We start from the raw sequence: 26,012 nt of genomic DNA, 5'->3' as shown, positions 1-26,012 counted from the left end.
CAATGCATTTTAATCCTTTATTTGAGACCACACACACACACAAAACAGACACACACATGCACGCACATACAGTATGCATGCATGCACGTATATACACGCACGCACATACATGCACACACTAACACACATACATGTACACACACATATGCCCACACATACACATCACATATGTTCCTATATTCTCCATGACAGCTTCCAAATGAAATGGGCATAACAGTCAGCACAGCTTTGGTCAATTGGACATCTGTGGAAAGCTGAACAAATCATTTTTATATCACTCTTGGTCCTGGGGTTTTGTTAATTTGAAAAATTTACTTTTCATAGAAGATAATGGTGATAATTAAAGAATTACGACATTAGTTGGATTGAACAACAGAAGCGCATGGTATTCATTCAGGGTAGCCCACTGAATTACATATTCAGCTAAAACACCATACAGTACTGGTCAATTGACTAGCTAATTCCATATCATTGGTTGCATGACTGCAGTGAATGCTTTGCATTGTTCAGAAATAGCTTGTGGTGTCTGTTAACTGGATTCTTTCTTAAATGTAGCTTCTGCTATGTTAGGCTATTTTTGAGAGAGGGGTGTCACCATGTGTGAAAAGAGAGTACTGCAGCCTTTCAGCAGGGCAGGATTCTGATGTGGTTTTCTGGGGTGGCAATTCCTAATAATCTGGCATGATGTATGTGACACACATGACTTTTTACTATTGATGAAATTAATAAGTTGATAAACAGTCAGTTTTAATAATGGAACATTATGTTGCAGTCAAATGATTCCAAAATATATTCCAATTGATCACAAAAATGCATAATGATAAAATATCCTTACGATGAATGAGTTGATCACTCAAGCGATATTGCCTTTACTTTTTAAAATGTTTAAATTAAACTCAGACAAAAAGCATTTTCTTGTTCATGAAGGGAGGGGTACACTATCCCCAGAGTGAGAACATAGCTGTAGTGACACATATTCACCACTGAGTGTCAGAAAATTGTCATTTAGAAGAAGATATTTTTCCTTGAAAATATGACGGGAAGTGGAGACTCTCAGTGGTTTGAATATTGAGTGTATTAATGTTCACAATATTCTCCAGTATTATGGCAAACAATTTATAAAAATTGCAGGTTGTTAGAACAGTTTAATTGAGGGATTAAAGGAGTTTATTATGCACCTGTCTCACCTGTTTTTTGTGGTCTGGATTTTAACTGGATTTTGATTTTAAGGTGAAAACACAAACCAGCAGCCCATTTGGACTCTTCAGGACTAACGTCGGCCACCCCTGGTTTAAACATTGTGTTTGAGAAGAGGTACCAGCCATTTTGCATGCCTGCCAGCAGGAGGTGCTGTACTACAACGGTAAAATTATCTCTGCGCCCCCTCTTCAGGGGCCTCTTGAACTAGAGAGGTCACCGAGAGGTGCCGGTTGTGCCACCATTCTCCCCCCACACGGGGAGCCCCTGAAGTGCTCTAGCACCAGAAGTGACATCCCACTGTTATAAATCATTACCATCTGGGGAAAGGCCAAGTCTAAATAGAAACCCAGGAAAAAACGAGGCTGCTGTTATTCTTCCCGCCAGCCAGCCCTTTTCAATCTCGGGCACCGTCAGACCAAAGTCCTCGAGGATCCGTCTGTACAGAGTCACAGCTGGAAGACGCACTGGCCCTCCTCGGAGCCTGCTGTCCCTCGTTTAAGACGCATCTGTATATTCTTCAGCTCAGTTTACAGCGGAGGTGAATGAACCCTAGCAGGCCCTGACCACGGTTCCCTCATGCCTCAGTGACACACGGCCTACGCTGTCTGTGATATTAATAGAAAGCTTGCATCTCCGCTGAATAAATTGTGGAATCTTCTGGCACAGGACACAGGCCTTGGTGTTCCATTTGGGTTTTGTTTTTCCCTCCGCTCCGAGAACCATCACCCCCAGTTGACCTCTCACTCATGATGACTGGAGCATAACTTTGGATGAAAGTAACTAGTAATGCTTTTTTTCTTCGTCTATTTTTACATTTTTATTGCCCGGAATTAGTATTTATAGAATTTTCCTGGTCTTTTGTGTCTAATAAAATCTGTTCTATATAAACAGTCAGGGATAAGGGTATCTGTTGTGTGAATGGTGAAATAACACGGTGAGACTGGCTTGTCTAAGAGTGATTTAATTGTTAATGTGCGCTAATTGCTCTCTTCGGCTACGAAGCCTTATTAGGTAAGCTGAGGAGATGCAAGGCAGTTGCGGGGCTGTGAAAAAGGCATTGCTTTTTAACTCTGTGTGCATTGGGGGTGGGATGAGGTGAGTGTGGTAGGCAAGGAATGAGAGAGGAAGACAGTGTTGAGTCAAAGTGGGGCACTCAGCTTCCTGCTTGCTGGCCTGCTCCTGGCAATTGAAATCTCTCTCTCTCTCTCTTTCTCTCTCTCTCACTCACTCACTCACTCTCTCTCCCTCTCTCTCGTTCTCTCTCTTTCTCTCTTTAATCAGGGGAATGTACTTATGTTTCTCCTACATGTTAAGACCCTCTGGACAAGTGTGTCTGCTAAATGAATGTAATGTCATGTAATGCAATCACTAATCACCATTTAGGTTAGTGGTACAGAATTAGCTTTTAGAGACTGGGGAGAAGCAGTACAAATTCACAATATGTGACATGCTTTATAGCCTCTAGCAATCCTGCCATTTTGACTACCTATTACAGAAGAACCAAAATGGAGATAGGATTTACAACTTTATTGTGTTATCCTTGACAATTCTTGCAGTGCAAACATTATGCCATGTGCCTTCTGAGATACAGTATATACGATTCCCTTGTATTTTAATTGTTAAATAAAATTATTCACTCAATGAGAGAATCAATAAATTAGCCAATCAATCATTGCATACAGGATGTCTACGGGGGCGATTATATGCCCCTACCCAGGAAGCATGTCTGTTACCATGGTGACGGGATTGCAGAGGGAAGGCCTTATTTGGAAAAGCCTTAGTATGTCACCACGCGCTCAAAAAACCTTCCTCATCAAGAAACCTGGATCTAATATCAGTCAAAATACTTTTCACCTATTACATAGATTCGAGCAGGACAAGCATACAAATGCATGCACATTTTATGTTAAGGATAATATTGTTATAATCAAGATACGTGTGAGTATTAGGCTATTCCAGTCAAGTGTCAGCCATGTGTTTTGTCTTCATCAAGTTTGAATCTCACAAGTTTTCAAATATTGAATATATTTGGAGCAGTATGCTTAGTGTACAGCTCGTAGACTAAAGGTACACTGATTGACAGTGGAGGTTTTTTCCATGCAAGGAAGGGACAGCCCAGCTGACTGAAGCCCTTCCTCCCTGAGTGGCACTGTTGTCAATGTTGTGACTTACATGACTACTGTGACTACTGGCCATTGTCAGCATCACCATGCTGAAACCCTGTGTGTTTGCAGGATAAGCCACCCAGCTGCCCATTGTCTAAGCTTTTAAATAGAAAGAATATAATAAACTTGACTTACGATAAATTATTTATATTTAAAAATCCACATCCTTTGTAAATGCAAGGAACATTTTATCATCAACAGAAATGTAGGTAAAGTATATGTATTCTCTCTGAGGCAGATGGACCTTCTGATTTTGAAATGAGAGAGCAGTGTTTCTCGCTGTATGTATGCATTTATCTAGACATCTATCTAGAACCACATGCATTTTCATACATACATTTTACATAGATGGTAAATTCAATGAAGTGATTCAAGTTTAGCACATTTGCTCAGGCATACAATGGATGTGCCCAACATGGGAATGCAACTTTTTGAGTTAAAAGCCAGATTTCTCTAACCATTATACTACATTTCTTGGCCAGGTCTCTCTTGAAAAAGAGATTTCTAATCTCAATGAGACTAACCTGGTCAAACAAAGGTTAAATAAAAAAATAAATGAAATAAAACAGTTGCTATCCATACACTTCCGTGTTGCCTTTGGTTCAATAATGAGAGGGCAGCACATCGAGGACACTGAAGTATGTAGCCAGGCCATGTGTCAACTCAACTGTCTGAACTGGTTCCTTTAGTGCAGAGGCCAGCCAATCTGCTGGAGTTCCCACATGACAGCATTCAGATATAAAGACTTTCACCCACACACATAGAACAGCTCAAACTGGCATTTCAACGCCTGAATTTGGTTGATCGGCACCAATTGTATAGATCTATTGCAACCACATAATATTCTCTGTCTACCTCTGTGGGAGGAAATGAATTCACTGGTTCACTTGAAACATGTTGTTAAATCCTGTTTCCTGGTAATCTTCGCCATTGAAAAAAGAACAGTGATTGCAGCGAATCGTTGTATAATGGGACAAATTTGCCACATGGATTTGTCAAGACATAAAATGTAAGCACTTTAAGCACCTTTTGGCAATAAATGGCTATGATGACAGTAGAATGCACAATGAAAAGTAAAGAAGATCCCATTTATTCTAAAGTGCTTAATTTCATCTCTTTTCAGTAATTGCACACACTTACACTGACTTATGTAATGTAAAGAGGTTATGTAATGACGCCCGTTCATCCATCCATCCAGCATTTGTCCATCTGTCCAGCCATCTGTGACAGAGATATATAGAAAACGAATGGCTGGCTTGTCATGATATTCGCTGCATACATTCCTGTTTCCAAGTGGAATACACTTATTGATTTTGGTGACCCCACGCCCTTTCCTCTAATGCCATGATCAGGCCAAACTTTCAATTTGTGAATAACATATTTTAAAAAGTAACAGTCAGACTTCCATAAAATATGCTGTGCACATTCATGTTCCCAAGAGAAAAAAACCTATTGATCATGGTGACCCCATGACCTTTACACTAGCACTGTCATCAGGCCAAGCATATCTCAAAAAGTTATGACTAGATTGCCAAATCATTTTCTGTGTGCATTTGTGCGAGGGGAGGATGTTATGCTTCAGCAGAGATCTGCACTATACTGACACATTCTGGTTTATATACGTATAGCCTACCTGCAATGATAGTTATCTCAGGCACAATGTTGAAAACATTTTAATAAATAAATAAATAAACAAATAAATAAATAAATAAATAAAAGCAGCCTGTTGAAACAAACACCCAAGATATTTTTTCTTTTGTTTATAAGCCCTCCCTTGGCACTGCTTTAGACCTATTTTGTGTATTGTTAATAAAGAAAAAAAAGCCCAATGGACTTGAAAGACAGCATAGACACCACCCGAAGAACCGCCTCTGGGTATTAGCTGAAATGCCAGACTTAGAGCAAGAGGAAACCTTTAGCTCCCTTTCGCCTCCTCTGCAGTGCTGATATCATGACACATTTAAGAGCAATACCCATTCGCAGGTCCCCTGCTATCACATGCAAATAGCACAGCATTCCTGCTACGGTCACACAATAACAATGTGCCTCGTGTCATATTGTGAAATATAACACAATAACTGTCACCGACTACTGTATAACATACCCTAATTTTATAATTAACACTGTCCTCACTGGTCAACCATGTACATTTACATGGTGCAATTGGCTTGTTATTTATTGTGAAAACCCAAGCTAACAGGGGAATGGGGTCACATGAAACTCCTTATCCCTTTAATTGCAAAAATAAATAAAAAGCATATTCAGAGAAAAATGGAGAACATCTTTTTTGTGAGGTGAAAAAGTAGAGCATTCTATGTAACCTGCACTTTGATATACCCACAGGGGATATCAGCTCTACACACACTGCAGACAATACTAAACAGCATTGTGCACATTATGAACTAGGTACAGCCTTTTTCAAAATACCGACAAATTACATCATCAGTTTCCTTTCAAATATGTCCCCTCAAATTAGCCGTTTGTAAAAGAATACATTTGATCACCTACAAAAGCTATGCTTCTTTCTTCTCTTCCTTTTCAATTTAGGACCTGCTGTATGAAGAGGCTGGTGTACCACAGGAAATGGAAGCTTTATAAGTAGCATTAATAGCCAAGCATGTGGGAAGAAAAAAAAAACAGGTTGAAAAAGAGATATAGGTCTATTTCTTCAGGTTTCTATAATGACAAATGCATTTACATCATCTGTTATATAATATTTAATTATAGCTTTTGGTTAGTTTTGTATGAAGTTGCCAAGATATGTGCTGAAAGGATTGCCAGTAACAGAAGGCTAATGTCCCCACATATTTTATCAAAAGTGAAAAGGGTTCTGATGGAAAATAAGCACATAATATGTCCCTTAAATATCTTCTTTTTGGATATGTCAAAGTTACAAGGAAGGAATAACAGAACCACTCTTAATTTGGTAGGACAGGAAGCAACGAGGCAGACATTGACCTGCACTAATGGCTAAGTTCAGTGCCTCAAACAAAGAATGTTTATGCCGTAAGTAGCATGACCACAAGAACATATATTTTTCATAAATGGAAAGGGATTAACCAATGTTGAACATTTTTTCTTTGGTTCAGAAAAGGTATATCTTTGTAATATATCAGTGAACAACCCTGGCTCATATTGCTCTGACTAATTGTAGTTATACTGAGCTAGCTCAAATTGCCATTTGAAGAAAAAATCAGGTCGAAAAATCTCATATTAAATTCATTTTAAATATTTTGAGAACACTTCCAGTAAAAAAGTACCATCATCAAATGCAATGCAACTTCAATGAATTTTTTAAAGAGAACAAAATAAAACAAAATTAGCATTCAAGTAAAACACAATTATTCACTCAGCAATGGCAAATGGGGATACTGCAAATATTCCGCAAGATAAGCAGCCTTCTTGCCAGGACGTACTGTATGATATGAGCTTCAGACTTTATTTTTCCCCTTTTTATTTTCCAGGGGAAAAGTATGTCGCCGAAAGTGGGGCAGCACAGTCAAGCACTTTGTGAGGCGCAGCAGGGAGCAGGGATAGAGTCTGTGATGGATTTGGGTCAGCTCTCTTCTCCTCCTCTAATCTCTGCATTCCTGAAGGAACAGAAGCGCACCTGCATCTTGGCTCACGGCCTGCTCAGTAAAACACTTGCCCGCCCAGAGATGATAAGATTTAACATTGCTGGCCTTTCTGCTAGGTGGGTGAACACAGCAGGCGCCGAAATGACAAGGTGTTGCATCTAACACCACCCTCAGTTACACTGAATTAGTCATGTTCCCTGGATGTGAATTAAACTAGATGTACATGAATAAATACACTCAGAATGAGCAGTGTTTGCCTTTTTTTGTTGCAGTGGCACTTGGCCTTTCTTCATTTCTGCCACTTACTGAACTTCTCATACAAACTCCTCCTAAAATCAAATACTCCCTTCCCTTCACCCCAAATTTCTCTCTCTCTCTCTCTCTCTCTCTCAATTTTCTAATTAAATATTGGTATGAATTTTTAAAAAAATACACATTGCTATGTAACAATGCAGATATAGCATAACAATTAACAAGGATTGGGAGTCCTTACTGTCTCTCTGACAGCATTGATTATTGCCCTGGCAGGTGAAGCCCATCTCCTTTTTATGAAAGGATTTTTCCAAAGAATTGAGTTCATCTGATTTGTTTTGTTATTCATTAGCTTTAGACAAAGGATCCATCACAGTGCAGCAACGCTTGACTTCGCCAAGAGGAACAAGATCCTGAGCAAATCTATTTCCGAGAGTGGTTAGCTGCTTAACGCCACAAAAAGCTAATAAAAGAGATAACACACAAACCACACAATAATTATACCAACAGGCAAATGATGAGACACAGTCTATTTTATATTTGACCTTGATTGAAGAATTGTGTTAAGAGGCATAGAGAAACTGAAATAAAAGAGGTTGAATGAGCAGGGCATCCAAAATCACTACAAAAATAAAATATAAATGCATAAAATCTGTTCTGCTGGGGGGGGGGGGGGGTGGTATAGGAAAATTATGGGGCAATTTCATTATTGAAAACATTCTGTATGAGGCACCCAGTGTTACCTAATAACACACACAACACAGTAATAAGATTAATAGACTTCCCATGCTGTGATGTTTATCAGTGACAGCCATTAAAGCAGTGTCTCTTGAAGATAATAACATGTGCTGGTAATGGGCTGGTAATGGACCAATAATGGAATTCCCATTTTTTTTCAATAAAAGGAAACATCAAAAACCTTTCCTTATAAAGATTGTGGGTAGGAACAGAGAACCGCTGATTCTTGGAACCCGAGCTTTTCGTTTCCACCGACGACCACTTTCAAGAAGAATGTCAGTAGGACAAACAGAAGCAGACAGCAAGAAAAAGAAGTATAGGGTAAAACACCGGGAGGGGAAAAACAAAAATGTAACTAAAAAAACAGAGGAGAAAAACAAGCGGCTTTCATTTAAAAATCTTTCTTTACTCTTAAGCAAATTTGATACAGAGCCTGAAAGGGATAGTATGACGTGGTAGTTACTCTGGATTTATAAACGGGATTTACTCAGTTGAAGTGATGAACTGCAGCAGAAATTCCTTTATTCCCATAATACGGAGGCCTGTGACCTACAGTGTCTAAAAATAGCTCTGCCTGATGCACAGGCGCTTCCTTTTCCTGTCTGTTCCTGCCAGAGCCTGACGCTAAATCAACAGTAGCAAGGGCATTCCCAGAATTCCTGCACACACACACACACTGGAGTTTTACTACCTGAACTGCCACCAGTATTTACAGTAACCTTCCAGTTAGGAGAAGCATTGGGTTTAAAGTGCTTTGAAATAAGAGTCAGCTCCATAATGTTTGAGACAAAGACACATTTATTAGATTTGGCTCTATACTCTACAATTTTGATTGTAATAAAAAAGTGTAATCAAGCAATTCACAAGTAGCTAAAGTGCACATTTGCAGCTTTTATTGAAGGGTATCTTTATACATTTTGCGTTCCCCATGTAGAAATGACAGCACTTTTCATAAATAGTCCCCCAATTCAGGACACCATGATGTTTGGGACAAATGGCTTCACAGGTGTTTTTGATTAGTCAGATGCATTCAGTTGCTTCCTTAGTTTAAGTATAAGATAGGTTTCAGTATCTAGTTGTGATTCTAGCTTTTTGATTGCCTTTGGAGTGTGTTCTTGGAATTCATCAACAAGAGGACCAACGTTGTGACAATGAAAGTCAAGAAAGCCATTATGAGGCTGAAAAATAAGAAAATAAAAACAATCAGAGACATAGGCCAAACCTTAGGCAAACCAAAATCAACTGGTGAGCTCAGAAATCTACATTCATTTCTACATGGTGAAACCAAAATATATATTAAAAATACCAAATATCCTTAAACAAAAGCTGAGGATCTGCACTTTAACCACTTGTGAATTGTTTGATTATAAGTCAAAAATAGTGGAGTACAGAGCCAAATAAAAAAATAGATGTTTGTTCCAAAACTATAGAGTTCATATGGGCTATATATGCTATATAGAATGCACACGCACACACACACACACACACACACACACACACAATGATATTCTAATGTGAAGAAACTGTGGCACATAGTGGTGCGGAGCAAAATGGTGTTCACTAACATAAGCAGCACAAACCAGCATACTTCTTTGAGAAAACAACCATTGTTGCAATTCATATGATGTCAAAAACAAGCACAAATAATAGTAATAATAAAGTCATACATGCTTAGAGTAAAATCAGCTGGTTTCTATTTTAGGACATTTTCTCATCTCAATATATCGCTGCCCTCTTTGCAGTGTTTGGGCAGTCCTGTCACAGCGATGTCCCTGCTCCTCCATTGGCTGAGCCAGCATGACAACCTTCCTCGGTGAACCCAGAACACATGACCAACCCAATCGCATTGCTGCCGTTTCATCTCGTACTATTCCTGCAGGATGTTTGGATTTCTACACAACGCTAACACAGAGGCATTGCTACAAATACAGCACCATTTACAGCTACAGCATCAACTGTGTCCTGAGGTACAACATCTATCCAAAATAGTTTTGTGACAGGTACTGAGACCAGCCAGCCGTGAGACATGTTTATAACACGAGCACATCTCAGAGTGTCTCAATAAACTTTTCCATGGTGCGTTTCTGGTTTAGATTTAACACACTAAAACAACCATAAACGAGTATTAACATTTCTTTTCCTGTATTTACTTTAAACTAGATGCACACTTCATCATACTAGTCTGTTAACGAATCATTTTGTTTGACAGTTTTTAGTGTTCTGTTGTACAATGCAAAGAGCAAAAATTCCTTCAGTATAATTTCATTTATATTTCAATGAAGGAAAAAAGCCCTTTCTTTGCGGATGTGCAGTAAATGGGACACTTAACTATAAGCTGCCATATACTGTAAAACAAACTGACATATAGCACACGTTTTGGTGAAAACACACAAATGTAGCCTACACAACAAATACACACACATGCACGCCTTCTCACAAACTTTTGGGAAACGCAAATTAATATAGACAACAACTGAATCTCGTTGACAGAAAACTGAAATTAAGAAGTAAATATGTAATTTTTCAGACTAATTTCCATCAGTAGTCTAGTATGTTATACAGATATTACATTATAAATGAGTGAGGATTTATTTCTGCTTGTTACCGTGTTTACCATGTATGCGTGTTCCAACATGTTTCAAATGGTGTTTAATGACTGACAAATAATTTGATGACTGACAAATATTCAGCCAGTAACATAATGTATCAGCCAATAAAGGTTAATCATTGCAAGGCGGCAGGTGCATTTCTTTTTCATTTGAACCATTTGAATTATTTGCCAATTTTTGCTACTTCTTAATAATGCTAAATCAACTTAATTCGCTTGTATTTTACAACTGGGAGCAACAAGTTTCAAATGGACGATGTTTTAAAAAGAATTGTATCACGACATTCGATAGTGAAGCCTATCGATTCACTAGTTTTTTCCTAATGTGAATTATTTACAAACGATCAATTATAGGCTACTTGATGAATTACTCTACCTGTAGTTTACTATTATTTTTTCAGCTTTTATAATCCAAACAATTCCCACCTTTTTCGTGAAACTGCACTCCAAGTCAGGACTGATGATCTCATCCTGCAACCACTAGGGTTTGCTACTGATATTTCCTCCTCTCGTCAATAAATTTGGGAGACACTGGAGGCACTCTTAACTCCTGTCAGTTCTGAAACACATTTTAAAGCAAGCGGTCAATGGCACGACGCTGACATAAATATGGCAGATCTGTACGCTTTCAGGTGATCCCTTTACGTCTCTTGGATAGGTAAAAGTGTTTGCTTCAGTGAAAGAAGATAGCGGAAGATGGCGGCGAAGAGAGCCGATTTTCAGCCGCTGTCCAGCTCTGGCGTGCCGGAGAGGAAAGGAAAGGCGCTCCAGAATCAGACGGAGTGGTGTGGTCTTTCTGCCCACCAGGACCCGGAGAAAGATCGAGCGCCAACTGTTGCGGGGATCTGCGGCGCCGGCATACAACATCATGCTGTCGGTGCTTTCGGAGGCGCGGGTCCAGTGGACGAGTCATCCGACAGCGAAGGAGAACAAGAGGGGCAACATAAACTCATCAGAAAAGTGTCCACCTCTGGCCAGATCAGGACCAAGGTGAGCAAAAGATGGAGATACCTGAGATAGGATCAAACAAGTGGCATATCTTTAAACAGACAGTGGAAACAGTAGGACGATTTTGTCTGTTTGAAATGCACGTCTCTGCGAACGAAAGATTGACAATATTTTGGTTAATATGTACTACTACTGTACATTCTCTGTGCGATGTTAGTTCTTGCAATGCAGGAGAAAATAGCAGAAGACTTTGTAAATGGAGTGCCTCAAATAATATTTTAAATAGCCACAAGATTTCTATTCAGTTTTGAACTGCTTTAAGTAAAACCAAAAATATGTTTCAACATTAGGCCTATTGACTGAACTGAGACAATTTACGGTCACCAAACCGTTCTAGGCGGTGCTGAATATTGAAACTGCCCGCTGCGGTCTAATTGTAGGCTTACGCTGATGTTATTATAATATTTTTTTTAATAAAATGAAATTACGTTCCAGTTGTTTATAATTTTGGGTTAAACACGACCCATTTGGTGAATTATCTTCGGACTGAATAAAAATGTGACCATGGTTTTATTTTCTTATTTGATGCACTTTTTGACAGCAAATTGAAAGAGACGAAACACTTGTTTACAATCCCGTGTACTCTTTATCCAGTTTTTTGCACTTTTTATGGCACTGCAGTAGATATAGGCATGCATACACCCATTTACTTACTAAAATAAGAATATCATTTATCCAAAAAAGTCGTATTATTTTTATTTTGTTTTGAATTACGAACGTTCATAAACCAGTGTCATGTTCTATAATTTCTTAGGGAGTTCGTAATTTCATAGTGAGTTCGTAATTTCATAGTGAGTTCTGTTGAAATAAATTACTGAACCCCTTCTGCATCGCCCCTTTTTTAGCAAAAGCCTAAAAATAACATACCCAAAAGAAAATGGGTACTATTTTTGAACGCTTTTTACTATAGGCATAATCCTGGACTCTTCTGAAAGGTAAACCTTGGGGGTTTGTTTTTCGAGAGTCAGAATTACTTTAAATATTTCTGAAAGAAAGTAAGCTAACTAAGCTGAAACCCAGTGGAAGTGGAAGTTTTTCTGTCACTTAAAATATTATTTTTTTAAAAATGGATACAGATGCTTGTGGGTGTGTCTGGTGGGTTTAGAAACAAAATGGAGCCACGGCCACAACTCTGGACTAATCCTGGTTCAAACTGAATCACAATGGCAGTAAAAATGAGCATTCTGCATTGTTTTTTTCTAAGCTACTGTATGCCTAGGTGGGTTTGGAGACACCAAAAGGACACTGTGTATCAAAATGATATTATGGGTGTTCAGAGGTGTAAACTACTATACACTGTATTCTAAATGCTAGTGGAAAATGTGTGCTGATGTGTGAGTTTCAACTACCTGCCACCTTCACCCTCCTAGTTCTCCCCTTCCCACCTCTGGCAGCAGCAGGTCTGGGCGATTGTAGAAAATAACTACATTGCTGTAGCTATCTAGTTTAGTAATCCATTGAATGAGGTCTATTGATTGAAGTTTTCATCAAATATCCCACCCCATCAGTATTTCAAAATAAAAAAATTCTAAGTACTGAATAATAATAAATATATGTTGAGGATTTAGATGCTTGCTGATATAAAATGGGATCAAGTCCTTCATTGAACATGCCCTCTGTTGTGGAGTCAAAGCTGTTTTCACTGTCCTCCTCAGAAATATTCACTCAGACAAGTGATTTATCCCATGGCCTCCAAATTTTGAGATCTCTGTTTAGATTTAGGCATAGCAAAATAATTTTTTGTTGTAAAACCACAACCTTTTTATGCATAAAGTCTCAATAATGTTTCTTGCTGGTGTATAATGTTTTCAGTGTGTGTACTGAAATAGGTATTGTTTATTTACGCAGGAGAAACAATCACATGTCCTTTCATGCAAGCCTGACAGAACAGACTATGCACCATTAGAAACATAATTTCATTATCTAAAATGTGTTTCAGTCATCACTATAATAGTTTGCCATTGGCTGGCTGTGTACTGGGCGGAACTTATGCTGTCCAGATCGAGTCGTTGCCGGGCATGTTCGATCCCATTTGCTATACTGCTTGCTCAGTATTCATCAGCTTGTACTGTAGGTCTGGGGGATTTCCAAAAGCATGGATGGTGAGGACCCCACTCTGGCCTGAATATGGGCCGGTACAACTTAAGGGGTTATCCTTGATGTCCAAATCAATCAATCTTTATTCCGGAATGAATGTCCATATATATACAAACAGGTTAAAAAGACAAACAGACAAAAAAGACAGGTCATAAAAGTTATAAAAAAATTCAGATAAACCGTACAGGCTTGTGCCAGTGTTTCCAGATTTTAGACTGGTGTCTCGTACAGCTATGCGCAGTGGTGAGAATATACATTTGTAACCTAAAATAATTCTTTCTACCACTTTGGAAAGAATGCTGGCTAAGGCTATGGGTCTGTAGTTATCTACTTATTTTCCCAGCCTTATCCTTAATAACAGGCACTAGAAGGACAGACAGCATAGAATCTGGAAGGATACCGTGCATCAAAAACCCAGTAAAACAAAGAGCTAAGAGAGGAGCTAGCCTCTGGCTTGCAAATTTTAAGTTGTTTATGTTGTCTGTTCCACACATCTTGTTATCACCTAGCTTCATGATAGCATCGTGAGTTTCTGTTGGTCGAACCACCACTCTATTACTGCTCAAATGACAGCCACTTAATGACAATAATAAAACTGCAAACAATTGGAGAAGCGTTGACAATTGCTCTGTTGTCAGTGCATCTCCCAATATCTTGTTCTCAGCAAACAGGACATGAGTTCTGGAATGACAGGTGTGCCATCCACCAAGTTACGCATGGCCCACCATGCCTATACAGCACCAAGTGTTTAGCACTTTTCAGGGTTTCCCGCTGAAATTAGCACAATGACCACAGACTCTCAGCCCTTAAGAACGTTAACTTTTGTGCCCTCTACTCCAGTATGTAAACACACAGAATTCAGATACAATATCTACATAATGAAGGCCCAACCTTTGGTTATTTTCATTGTTTCCTCCTCCATTTTCCTGCCGATTTCATCATCACAAAAGCTCCAGTCACACAATACATAATTCTCCCCATTGGACATTTAGCTACATCTGCCAATAACAACAAAAACAATATCTGATTAAAGTCATCTGGTGAAAGTAGCCAATTGACTGTTAGCAAATTATGCTTGACACTGCAGTCCACAAATTCGTTATGTATGCCTTTCTCCAACATTTATTTCCGACACTGTCTGCAATATAATTGTAACTGACAGTGGAAAAAACAAGTTGCAAAGCTTCTTCTGGAGGTGTTGTTGGGGAACTTGCAAAACAGACACATTATCCTGCCCGTCTCGGGGGATGGCTGGGGGGGGGGGTTATTTTTATTCTATTTCCAAGCCGAAGACAAACTTGGAAAAGTGTCGGTTGTGAAAATTTTTTTGTGGATGACCACACTCGCAGCTTATTACTAATAGTGTAATCTAGACATAGGCCTACATTTGATGGAAAGTAAGCTACAATTCTGCTTGTTAATAACATTAGATGTCATATCTAGTCTATTACCTTGTTAGCCAAGTGATTAAATAGAATTAATTCAAAGTTTGACTGGTGGGGAAGTTTTCTGACAGATCGTGGGTTTAATATAAAAAGTTATCTCTGAATACATTTTAGCATAGCCTGCTAAAGATGTCACAGAATGTTTCAGGAGTTACCTCTTTACGTGTTGAGTTGTAATAACCACGTCTGTTGTAGTGTGAAGTTAGAGGCAACAATATCACATTACTTAGACACTACTTATATACTCATACACTATCGCACTTTTTTATTTCTTGCTATTGCTAATTAATTGTTAATTTAAATGAAACACATGACTGTTAGTGTGCAACATGCGTGATGCAGGCCTATAGGCTTAGTTTTTATGCACAAATGAATGGTTTAAATAAAAAGAAATTAACATGATATCGTCTGTATTCCTGCGCATGAATAATTACAAAAATAAAACTATTCTCAATACTTATAAAATATTCAAAAGTAATAAATCCGCCCAATAGAATTAGAACTATCTTATTATCCGAATTTCTAGAGTCAGAAATGCAAAATTATTAACTGTCTGGGATACTGTGAGCTAAATTTATAAGCGGTCCAGGATACAGTGAGTACTCAGGGTAATCTGTCCATAGTGCCTCCCTGGGGTTTTTTCGTGATTTCTCTAAAATGATTGGTCCAATTTGTGTCAATCAAATTTATTTTGCTTTCTGTGTCATACCCCCAGACATGGAGCTGTTAATCAAGCTTGTGTGTGCGTTAATGTTTTCTGTGCCTGAAATGCAGTGGCTGCGTCCCAATCCAGCTTTTGCTACACCCTTATAAACTTCACTTGCAAACTTCACTTAGGGGAATCCCTTTTTTGGGACCCAGATGTCCCCTCGCTTGACATTTTATGTGCAAGTCCAGCAAGTCCACTCTGGCTGAAGCTAAGCAAGTGTGGGCTTGGTTAATACTTGGATGGGAGACCACCAGGGAATACCGAGTTGCTGCTGGAAGTGGTGTTGGTGGGCCAGCAGGGGGCAATCTTCCCTCTGGTCAAATAAACCCAAATGCTCCAGTCCAGTCACGGGGACACTGTGCTGTAGGAGATTCCGTCTTTCGGATGAGACGTTAAACCAAGGTCCTTACTCACTGTGGTCATTAAAAATCCCATGACACTATTCGCAAAGAGTAGGGGGTTCCCCGGTGTCCTGGCTAAAATCCCAGATCTGGCTCTCGCAAAGACTTGCCACCTAATCATCCCCTGATTTAATTGGCTAAAAAAATGTTCTCTCCCTCCAGTGGAGCTGCTCAGTGGCCAACAATAGAGGATTGTGGTTATACTGGGCAGCTCCCAGGTGTGATTGTGTATGAATGTGAAGCAGGGTGTTGCTGCAAAAGAGCATCCGTGCTCAGCAAACCTACCCTGGGTAAATAAAGGTTAAATAAATTTTTTTTTTAAAGTCCAATCTGTTAAAAAGCCACGTGAAGACTGAACAAAACCTTCCCCAGCCCTGGGGATTTAAGGTGGAAGATTGACACACAATAAAACATATTTGACCTTGTTACATACATACGTTGTTAAAAAATGATGCATAATCATTTCCACAGTTTGGGCAAATTACTTTTAAAAGATACTTTTGTAGATTGTACTTCTAAAAATCATTTGCTCATGCCTGCTTACAAGCTCTGTGTGTCAGTTTTTATGCACTTTTAATGTTGTACCATGGCTTCTAGTCTGGTCTGCTTGTTATTAATGTGTTAACATCAGCCTGCCCAGGGACAACAGATGGAAATTAGCGATCTAGCTAAATCTGGCACATTTACATCACATAATAGTGATGTTGATCAATGTGTATTGTCCCTGTCAAATAAATAAATAAATACATAAATAAAATAAATAAGTAATTTCTCGTGTTGATTAATTTAAGTGGATCCTGCTAGCTGATTACATCTTCTTTTGTCATACATAGAAACAGTCGCTAAAGAGGGCTGGACTATTTTACTAATGGTTAATAGAGTGTTACAGTGATGACATGTTTTTGTTGGCCAATCCAGAGGTTTCATCCACCATGGGTTCCTGCTGCAGATTTCCAATGTTTTTTTTCCCCATAGGGATTTCAATTTCTGCAGAAAATAAGGTCTGTGGTTAACATAAGCTTGGGAGTTTCATGTCTTGTTCTACAACATAAATTATGCCCTTTAATTTGTCAACCATGAATTTCGAAGCTACAAAAGTAAGTTGGATAATTGACTGCTCAGCTGTCTCTTGGCCAGCTGTGTGCTGTTGCATCATTAGTTTGTGCACAAGAAAGCTAGCAAAAGGTCAAGAGTTCACTCTTATTTTTGAGTCTGCCTTTTTGAGTCTGTTACTGTTGTCTCTCAACATGGAGCAAAGAACTATCGATGCCAGTAAACTGGGCCATCTTGGGGCTGAAAAATAGAATAAGTTTCTCAGAGGCATAGTCAAAACATTGGATGTGTCAAAATTAACCATTGGTACATTGTTGAGAAGCAATAATGTACTGGTGAGTTCAACAATAGCAAACAACCTGATGCACCATGGAAGACCACTGTAGTGGATGACTGCATAATACTTTTTATTGAGAAGAAAAACCCCTTTTAAACTGTCCAACAGACCAAGAACTCTTCTGAAGATGTAGGAATAGACGTGTCAAAGACTACACTAGTAAAATCTCAGTGGGATTGCTGCAACACTGGTATAGCTCAAGAACAGAATGACCAGGTTAGAGTTTGCTAAAAAGTACATTCAATTACGATTAAACAATTTTTTAAATTAAAAAACAAAGTCAGGAACAATGTCTTATGGACAGATTATTAATCTGTGCCAAAGTAGTGGAAAGAGGATAGTGTGTAGAAAGAAAGGAACTGCTCCACAGCACCCCCGTAATTTGTGAAACATGGTGTATGTGGTGTTATGGCTTGGGCATGCGTGGCCATCACTTGAACTGGCTCACATCTTCATTGATGATATGACTACTGACGGCAACAGCAGGATGAATTTTGAAGTGTACAGGAACATCTTATCTGCTCAGATCCAACCAAATACCTTAAAACTCATTGGTCGGCCCTTCATCTTGCTGCAGGACCGTGACCCGAAACATACTGCAAAAACAACAAAGGAGTTTTTCAGGGCCAGAAAGTGGAATGCTCTTGACTTGCTATCCTGAATCCAGCTGAACGTGTGTTTCACTTGCTGGAGACAAGACTGAAGGCAAAATTCCCTATAAACAGTAGTATACACATGGCAGAGCATCACCAGGGATGTTACTCAACATCTGGGGAGGTCTGTGGGTCACAGACTTCAGGCAGTCATCACATTCATAGGATTTGCAACCGAGTACTAAATATGCTTATGACTTTATTTCTGATTATGTTTATTTGTCCCATTAGTTTTGCTCCCCTTAAAATGGGGGCCTAGGGACTAGGTATAAAAAGGGCTCGTAATTGTTACACAGATCCCCCAATGTGGATGGAAATACCCACAAATTAAAGTTGACAGTCTGCACTTTAACTTCATATTCATTGTGTTATGCAATGTGCTGGGGTATAGAGCCAAAACAACAAAAACTGTACTGTGTGTGTGTGTGTGTGTAGTCTGAATGTGGCCAAATATCTACTGTACTGGTATGAATTAGATGTCATTACTGCACTAATCTGTTAACCCTCACATGCTACTTCCTCGGCTGTTGGAAGTATTTACCCCAGTAATATTCCACTGTCTAAAAATGGGCATGAGTGATGGGAGTCCCAGTTATCCTCATATGTGTCAGGATGATGTGGAACATCAGGTAGGAGAATGGGCTCTTTGAACACGTACACTGAATGACCTTTGCAGGCTTGGCAGGTGATTAGCCTACCAGATGTCTGATATCAGTTTGATGCATCCAACAGTAACTGGGAGTGTTCCAGAGCTCATGCATGTTCCTAGATGGTGGAAAGTTACTGGGAGGCCTGATTAGTGTGCATGATCATCAGCTGCTGAAAAGCAGTCTCTGCTTTGTCGCCTGAGACAAGGAGCACCGGTGACAGCGGACATCTGTGCAGATGGAGTTCCTGCCAGCAGGTTCCCTGTTCCAGGCTGTTCTAGCCACCATTGCCTGCGGCTACTCTGGTGGTTGGCGCGTCTTAATGAAGCGTCTGGCTCCACTATGAGAGCATATGGAGGGAACAGAACGGGGGGGGGGTGCATTCTACATTGATGGGTGCAAATGCACATCAAAGTAACAAGTAGACAGTAGGCTGCACGCTCAAAAACAAAGTTTGTCTGATGCTAAAGGACTTTTTTTTTGCACTGGACGTGCACAGTAAAATGTCCAGTGTTAATTCAACTCTGCCGGAGTTTATATGAGTCCAGTATGGATCATATGTACACTGTAAGAGGTAAGGTAACACTGAATATGTTATTGTTATTGTGTAGTGAAGTCCAGATGTTTTGACACTCTGCCTTCTTCAAGCACCTCTTCTAAATGCTTGTCAATGTGCTTTTCATTGTGCAAATAAAAATACTTAAGCATCAAACAATTTACTTTTTGAGTGCTAGCCGCCTACTAGCCACTTTGATGACTGGTGCGTTGGTTTTCATGCACCAGTCAAGAAATGTGTTCCTTACCAGCAAGCTGGGTGAGCACGATAGCCAAATGTTTTTAACACTGTACAGACACTTCTAGTCCACAGATGCAGAGACAGAAATCACACCCCCAGCGCAGTGTCCGTTGTCGGTTCTTGTGCCACTTACAGCAACATTGTGGTGTCTTGTGCTATATAGCACTATGTGATGTAACTTCAGCCTGTCTTTTCAGCCTTAATGAGATGCTTGACCTAATATTGTTAACTGAATTAGGTAATCAAAATGTGTCTTCGCAGCAACCAAGACTTTAGAGAGTTTGAACCAGGCCCTAGACAGTTACTGTAGGTGATTATTTCTAAGCAAATTTTCTCTCCTGAGAAAATAAGACATCACACAGACAAGCTGAAATTTAAAGGACAACTTCTTCCACATCAAATTTAGCCTGATATGACCCACTGTATATACAAGTAGTTAATCTTTCTGTTAGGAGGCATGTGCATGGCTAATGCATATGAGGTATTGCTTCAGCAGTTTAAAAATGCTAATTTTGAGCACATGCTAAGTTTTATTCTGTCTTTCAGCATACGAGACTGTGTTGAAAGCAAAAAAAATATTTGTATCACAATCCAAATGAATTATGTCAGAACTCAAAAACATAAGAAAACCGCTTACTGAAGCGAAAGCCTATTTCAAGGCTTGAAATTAACTTTTTTGAGAGGCAGCCATTTTGTCAAATAGATTAAATTTTCTAGCCATTTAGAATTGATACACAATTTCGTATAATATATTTCATAAAATGTTATCTCCATATTGCACTAGTTTCATGTTGAGATAGACTCTAACCTTTTTGTGCGGATCACAAAACCAGAACCAGAATGACGTGGCACCGAATATGTATTTTTAAAAATAAATATCACACATTTGGCAGGTGGGCGGGTGTGAAATTCATGCTTACAGTACAGTGCTGTGTTCTGATTTTAGTTGTTTCCAAGGGCTGGAGCTCAAATTTACACACCCTTGGTACACTAGGGACGTGTTCAGGCAGCATACCGCTTTGGTGTGATTTGCCTCGCATGCTGCTTTCCCTGTAAATGATGTGCGACAGGCTGCAACAACCTTTGTGGTACATTATGTCCTGTTTGGTTGGATTGTTGGGTGATATGCAGTATGACCATATGAGCATCTGGATTAAAATTTGGTAAGAATTGATGTGACACCATTCAGAATCTTCCTATTGGCTGCCTTGTAGTAACATAGTATCCGCACTCTGCAGGTGGATATCCAGCACAGCGCTATTTCAGTTTATCTTTTTTTTTTTTTAACATGGAGATGGCTGCCGCTCTTTCTTTGTGCCCAAACTGCTGGTCATCTGAGCTGCAGTCTGTGTGTTCTGATAGACACAGTAGGAAAGTGGTGATAACATCGCAGGAGTGAGCCGCTGGGACATCTGACAGTGGCTCTTATCGAATTAAACAGAACCACTTCGCTGGTGTCTAACACCATACTCAGTGCATTAGTGCTCACCAGTACACTGGTTCCTTCCTGCTAATCCAGTGCTGATTGGATTGCAGACGTACAGGAGTGGAGGTGATGTTCTAGGCCTGAGTCCTTCCTCCTGCCTGCATTCTTTGCCTTTCAACCCATTGTAACAACCTAGTGCCTAGCGCTTCACAAATGAGCTCAAACAACCCAGCTACAATCAGGGATGTGATTGCTCCTGATTTTTCCTGATTACGACAGCCATGTTCATTTTCTGATCCTAACTTTCTAAACCTGGGGTGGAGGACTTGAGTATGTTATCAGCACCCTCACCAAGAGCTTTGAGAATGCTCGGTGATAAAGCCAAGTACTAGTGGGCCCGGAGATATTTAACATTAATCAAGAATCACCTGGAAATCAGTGTTTCCTGATTAATCAGGCAATATCAAATCCACACGGCTTTTTAAATGAGATTTAGATTTTCTGCACTCTCCATGTCCTGGTCTGATTCACTTTTGTTAAATTCATATGGGCTTCATTTGACTGAATGACAAAATAACTGTATCATGACAGCAGTGGAATCCTTTCTTCTGCTTTTATCTTCTGATAAGGAAGGAGTTCAGACATAAGTCAGTTTCTCTGGAGACCCTACTGGTGTGTCTGCATGAGATGTCAGCATTACTGATGTGATCTAAAACAAGAACAAAAAAATAATAATGCCACACTGCTGTTATGCTCCCAAGTGATTTATTTCATTTGATCTGTGAGCAGCAACCAGTGCACGTTATTTAATTTATGTTTATTATTTTGTTTTGAATTATGCAGTTCTTGCTAGCACTTGCACACAATTACTGATGCAAATATATGCATGAGAAACCAAAACGGTGTGTGGCGTAAGCACGGACATTTCCATGGAAAGATGCGTAGCTTATCTCCCAGCCGTGGTTTACTTAGGAAGAGGAGTGAGACACAATGACGCGGGCATAAAGAAATCTTTTTTTGTCTGCTTCTTCCATTGGTTTTTATGGACCTTTGAAAAGCCGTCTTAATTAGCAGGGACGGAAGAGAAAGCATGAGTTAAGTGATCATTGTTGAGCTATTCTCTGTTAGCAAAAAAAGAGCAATTCTCCATTTTGAAATGGGTACAACTGCACTTGTATTATTCAGCGGTTAAAGTGGCTGATGGAGACGCAGATGCCTCTTGGAAACAAAAATGAAAGGTTCACACATGTCTAAGATATAGCTATTGCTTTAATTCTGAGAGATGTCAGCGTGACACGTTCCTTTCTTGGCTCTCAACAAGGTGGATACCCAAAGCGGAGCAGCTGGTCTGCTGTTAATATGTTGGAGTGAAACGTCGTGCTTTGAGTTGTGAAAGGAATCAATGCAGTGAATCACAAGGTGTTCTAAATATCGAACCATCTCAACCTCTGCTGAGTTAGACAACTTGTAGACCTGGAACAAATGCATGCTTCAATTGAAACACTTGAAAACACTTTGCCAAAACACAAAGTTTCAATGAAAAATGTAACTAACCCAAACATATAATCATATACAAGAAGAGACCCATTTCTCCATTAAACATTTGACTAAATAAAATAATAAAATTAAAAATTATAAAATTATAAAATTACCAAAATCTCAAATAACCAATAATTTAAAACATATTCCACAATGCTGGACAGTTGAAAACGATTTGCAAAGTCCAAAGGCAAGGGACAGACTGGTTTGTTACATGCAGTACATAAAAGCACAGGAAAATTTTTTTTTCAATTGGTAGATAATAAAAGCCATCTTTTCCACGTTTCTAATCTTAGAAAAGCACGCATTTCTGGATCAGAAAAGCTCCAGAAAGCACGCATATCAGTATGACACACTAGAGATATTACTTCCTGTGCGTCCATTCAAAATTCACTCAAACCCATGCTGGGCTTAGATTTAGGGATGGTGAAAAAATTCTGCATATACTATACACATTGATGGATCATTATGGGGTGTGTCTGTGGCCAAGTGGGGACTAGTTCTACAGACATTTCCTCAAGCACAGGATGAAGGCCTGTTTTCCCATTTCCCTTTGTCCAGGAACTGCTATTCTGAGCCTCGGTGCACCTTTGTTGATTGTGGAGAGTGAAGTGTATGTCTGTACATGTGCTGCCTATGTGTGTGTATGTATATGTAAGTGAAAGAGTAGGCGAGAGAGTGTGTTTGTATGAGATCTCTCTCTCTCTCTCTCTCTCTCTCTCTGTTGAGAGAGGGGGGGGGGGGTTGTACATGTCTCTCTGACACTGAACTCTTCTCCCCCTGATAATTAAATGAAGAAAGGCGCTATTTATAGATTGTGGCTTGTCTCACTTGCCAACTGGAAAAATAAAAGACAAGTTTTAAAAAGCAATTAAAAAAGTACAAGCCACAAAAAAACATGGAAACATTTATACTTTAAATGTTTCCTGTTTTCTGTTTTACAGTCCAAACAGAGTGTACTGACAAAAATCTTTTTAAATTTATAAATTTATGAATTGCCTCATCATTTATGTGAAAACTCTGATTTGTGAGTATATATATGTGAGGGCAGTGTTCATTTTATACTAGTTTTGACTGTAACCATTACAGCCATGTAATTTCTCCCTTATATATTCATGTGGAATCAATGTTGTACAGTTAGTAAATAAATACCGCAGCACTTTTTCAAGGTAATATGCTATATTTTGACCATTATACCATGATTTGGACCTTCAAATTGGAACCTTTAAAGTAGGTTCTGTTGCAAAGACTTATTGTGCTAAGCAACTGTACACTGTAATGTTGTTTCTCTCATTTATCAAACAACAGTGAAAGGTTTTCAGCAAGGACATGTTCACAATCTGCAGCTGTAGCTCATGACCTATAGGATCTGTCGAAGATATTATATCAAATGGATAATTGGCCTAGTTAAATAATTAAAAGCAGAAGTTTCCACGAAATCCCGAAATGCGTGAGCTCTACTTGTGCACCTCTTCCTCAGAACCTGAACTTTGACTCCAGACCGCCTCCAACAATTATGATGATTTTTTATTTATGTTGAATACATGTAACTAATCTTCGCTTCACAGTCAGTGTAATCTCAGATAATGTTGGCTCCATGTCATTCATTTCATGTCATGGCTACTGCTATTTTTAGCATGCTAACAAAGACAAAGTACAGCTGAGACTAACGAAGGTCTAACTTAGACTGAAGAATATTCAGTTTAGGCTGATAACGTATAGCTGAGACTGACAAAGATACTGCTTAGATTGAGGAATTTTCACATGCCTAGCTAAGACTGACAGAAGTATATCTAAGGTTGATGGATGTTGAGCTACATTTGATGAGCTGAGGCTGGAATGTTGTCTCAGTGCCACCATGCATGTGGTTTTATGAAGTCTCAGTCAGGCATTTGTTGTAGGTGGTAATATTGAATTTGGTATATAAGTAATAGGCAATTCAATATATTAACATTGAATTTCTTGTTACTTGCATGTTTGTCTGTACGTCCCAGTGCCTGGTCTTTATAACATGAGAACATGAGCATTTGATGTTCATGTAATTTTGTATATAACAGCCCCATTCATTGCTCTGGAGAGTTTATATCTGGTGAAAATGGAACGGCATTTTATGGCTTTTCAAGGACATACTGTATAAAAGTGATTAAATATAATCTTTAATCCTTTCAGGGTCACTGGCTCTGCCCTGTCCTGTTTGCATTTATGGATCAATGGATCAAAATGTTTACTGTAGCAGTGACCGGCAGTGAAATTTGCCACAAAAGCTAGGAAGATGTCAAATTATTGAAAATTAACATTGGATTTCAGTTCAAGCGATTAGAAAAATAATTGTTGGGACTTTGCTCATTACATTGTTCTTGCATTTCCTGCTGTGATTGTGGTTAAATGTGTGCTTACTCAAGAACATCAGAAATTGACTGTGAGACATCAAATCTCAGGGAGGTGTATCTTCACCACCTGGCTCATATGCATAATTAAAATTCCTTAAAACTCCAGCTTTCAGTAAAATTTTGAATCACTCCTACTGATAGGTCCAAAAGAACTCTCAACAAAACATGTTTATGACCGAAATGTACAATCACATTATTTTCTTCTGAAATAATAGCTTGAGAAGAAATTGACCTTTTTAAAATTTATGGATGGTATTTATTATTTAGAAAATTATCATTTCAAATGATAATTTGAATCAAGTGCTATACCCTCCTCAGACCTGGCAGAAAAAAAATAAGTTTTTTTTTGTTGCTGATATAATTCTATGTCATGGATGGCAAAACTATATTGCAGTGAAAATATTTTCAAAAACATAAATTATATTTTTTGAATGTCCCTAATAGCATTTTTAGCATTGTAGAATATATGGTTCCTGAGATTTTAAGATCAGAGACTCATGTTACTTACAGGAGATGAAAATGAATTGCTGGGTCTCAGTATGATATATAACGAGTGTTGCTCTAGTCTGGTGGATGAAACACGTGCCCAGAGAGGCTGACTATATAAAGGAAAGTGCAGGAGAGGATGCTGGTCCCTGGAGACATCGCCGCGTTGCGTCCCCGTGTTTGCTGAAGGGGGAATTCTCCGCTTAAATTGACACAGCTGTGCACCCGGGCGTCATATACAAGCCTAGGGTTTCTGTTTGTAATTCACTGCCCCTCCCGCCTCCCCCCGCCTCCCCACCCCCTAGAGCATGTATTCCGTTTGCTAAAAATATCCCTTCTGTATGCCTCTGGGTTCCTGTTGTGTTTTAAGAGCTCATTTTTTCCATGTTCAATCTATATCTACTAGATGAATGAGAGAGAAAGACCGCCGCAACTTCCTGGTCTCTGTTCTTTTGTTTATTATTGAAAGTGGTCACATCTCACT

The 26,012-nt window shown here is 39.1% G+C and overlaps 1 protein-coding gene across 3 annotated transcripts in view; it reads left to right on the top strand.

Annotated features, from left to right (window-relative positions):
• The first annotated feature begins 9,740 nt into the window (after positions 1 to 9,740).
• Positions 9,741 to 26,012, top strand: part of LOC135250513 (diacylglycerol kinase eta-like) — a 63,724-nt gene continuing 47,452 nt past the window's right edge. Inside the window, exons 1-2 of one of the 3 annotated variants that reach the window (XM_064326850.1) lie at positions 9,741 to 9,900; positions 11,200 to 11,531. In XM_064326850.1, coding sequence (XP_064182920.1) covers positions 11,238 to 11,531 — 294 coding nt within the window. In that variant the 5' untranslated portion in view covers positions 9,741 to 9,900; positions 11,200 to 11,237. Of the gene's footprint in view, positions 9,934 to 10,904; positions 11,532 to 26,012 lie in introns of those variants that run through there. The other 2 variants (XM_064326849.1, XM_064326851.1) reach the window with 2 other exon arrangements.

This window comes from Anguilla rostrata, chromosome 3 (genome assembly GCF_018555375.3).
Source record: "Anguilla rostrata isolate EN2019 chromosome 3, ASM1855537v3, whole genome shotgun sequence".
NCBI lineage: Eukaryota > Metazoa > Chordata > Actinopteri > Anguilliformes > Anguillidae > Anguilla > Anguilla rostrata.
This window is presented reverse-complemented; position numbering and strand designations above follow the sequence as displayed.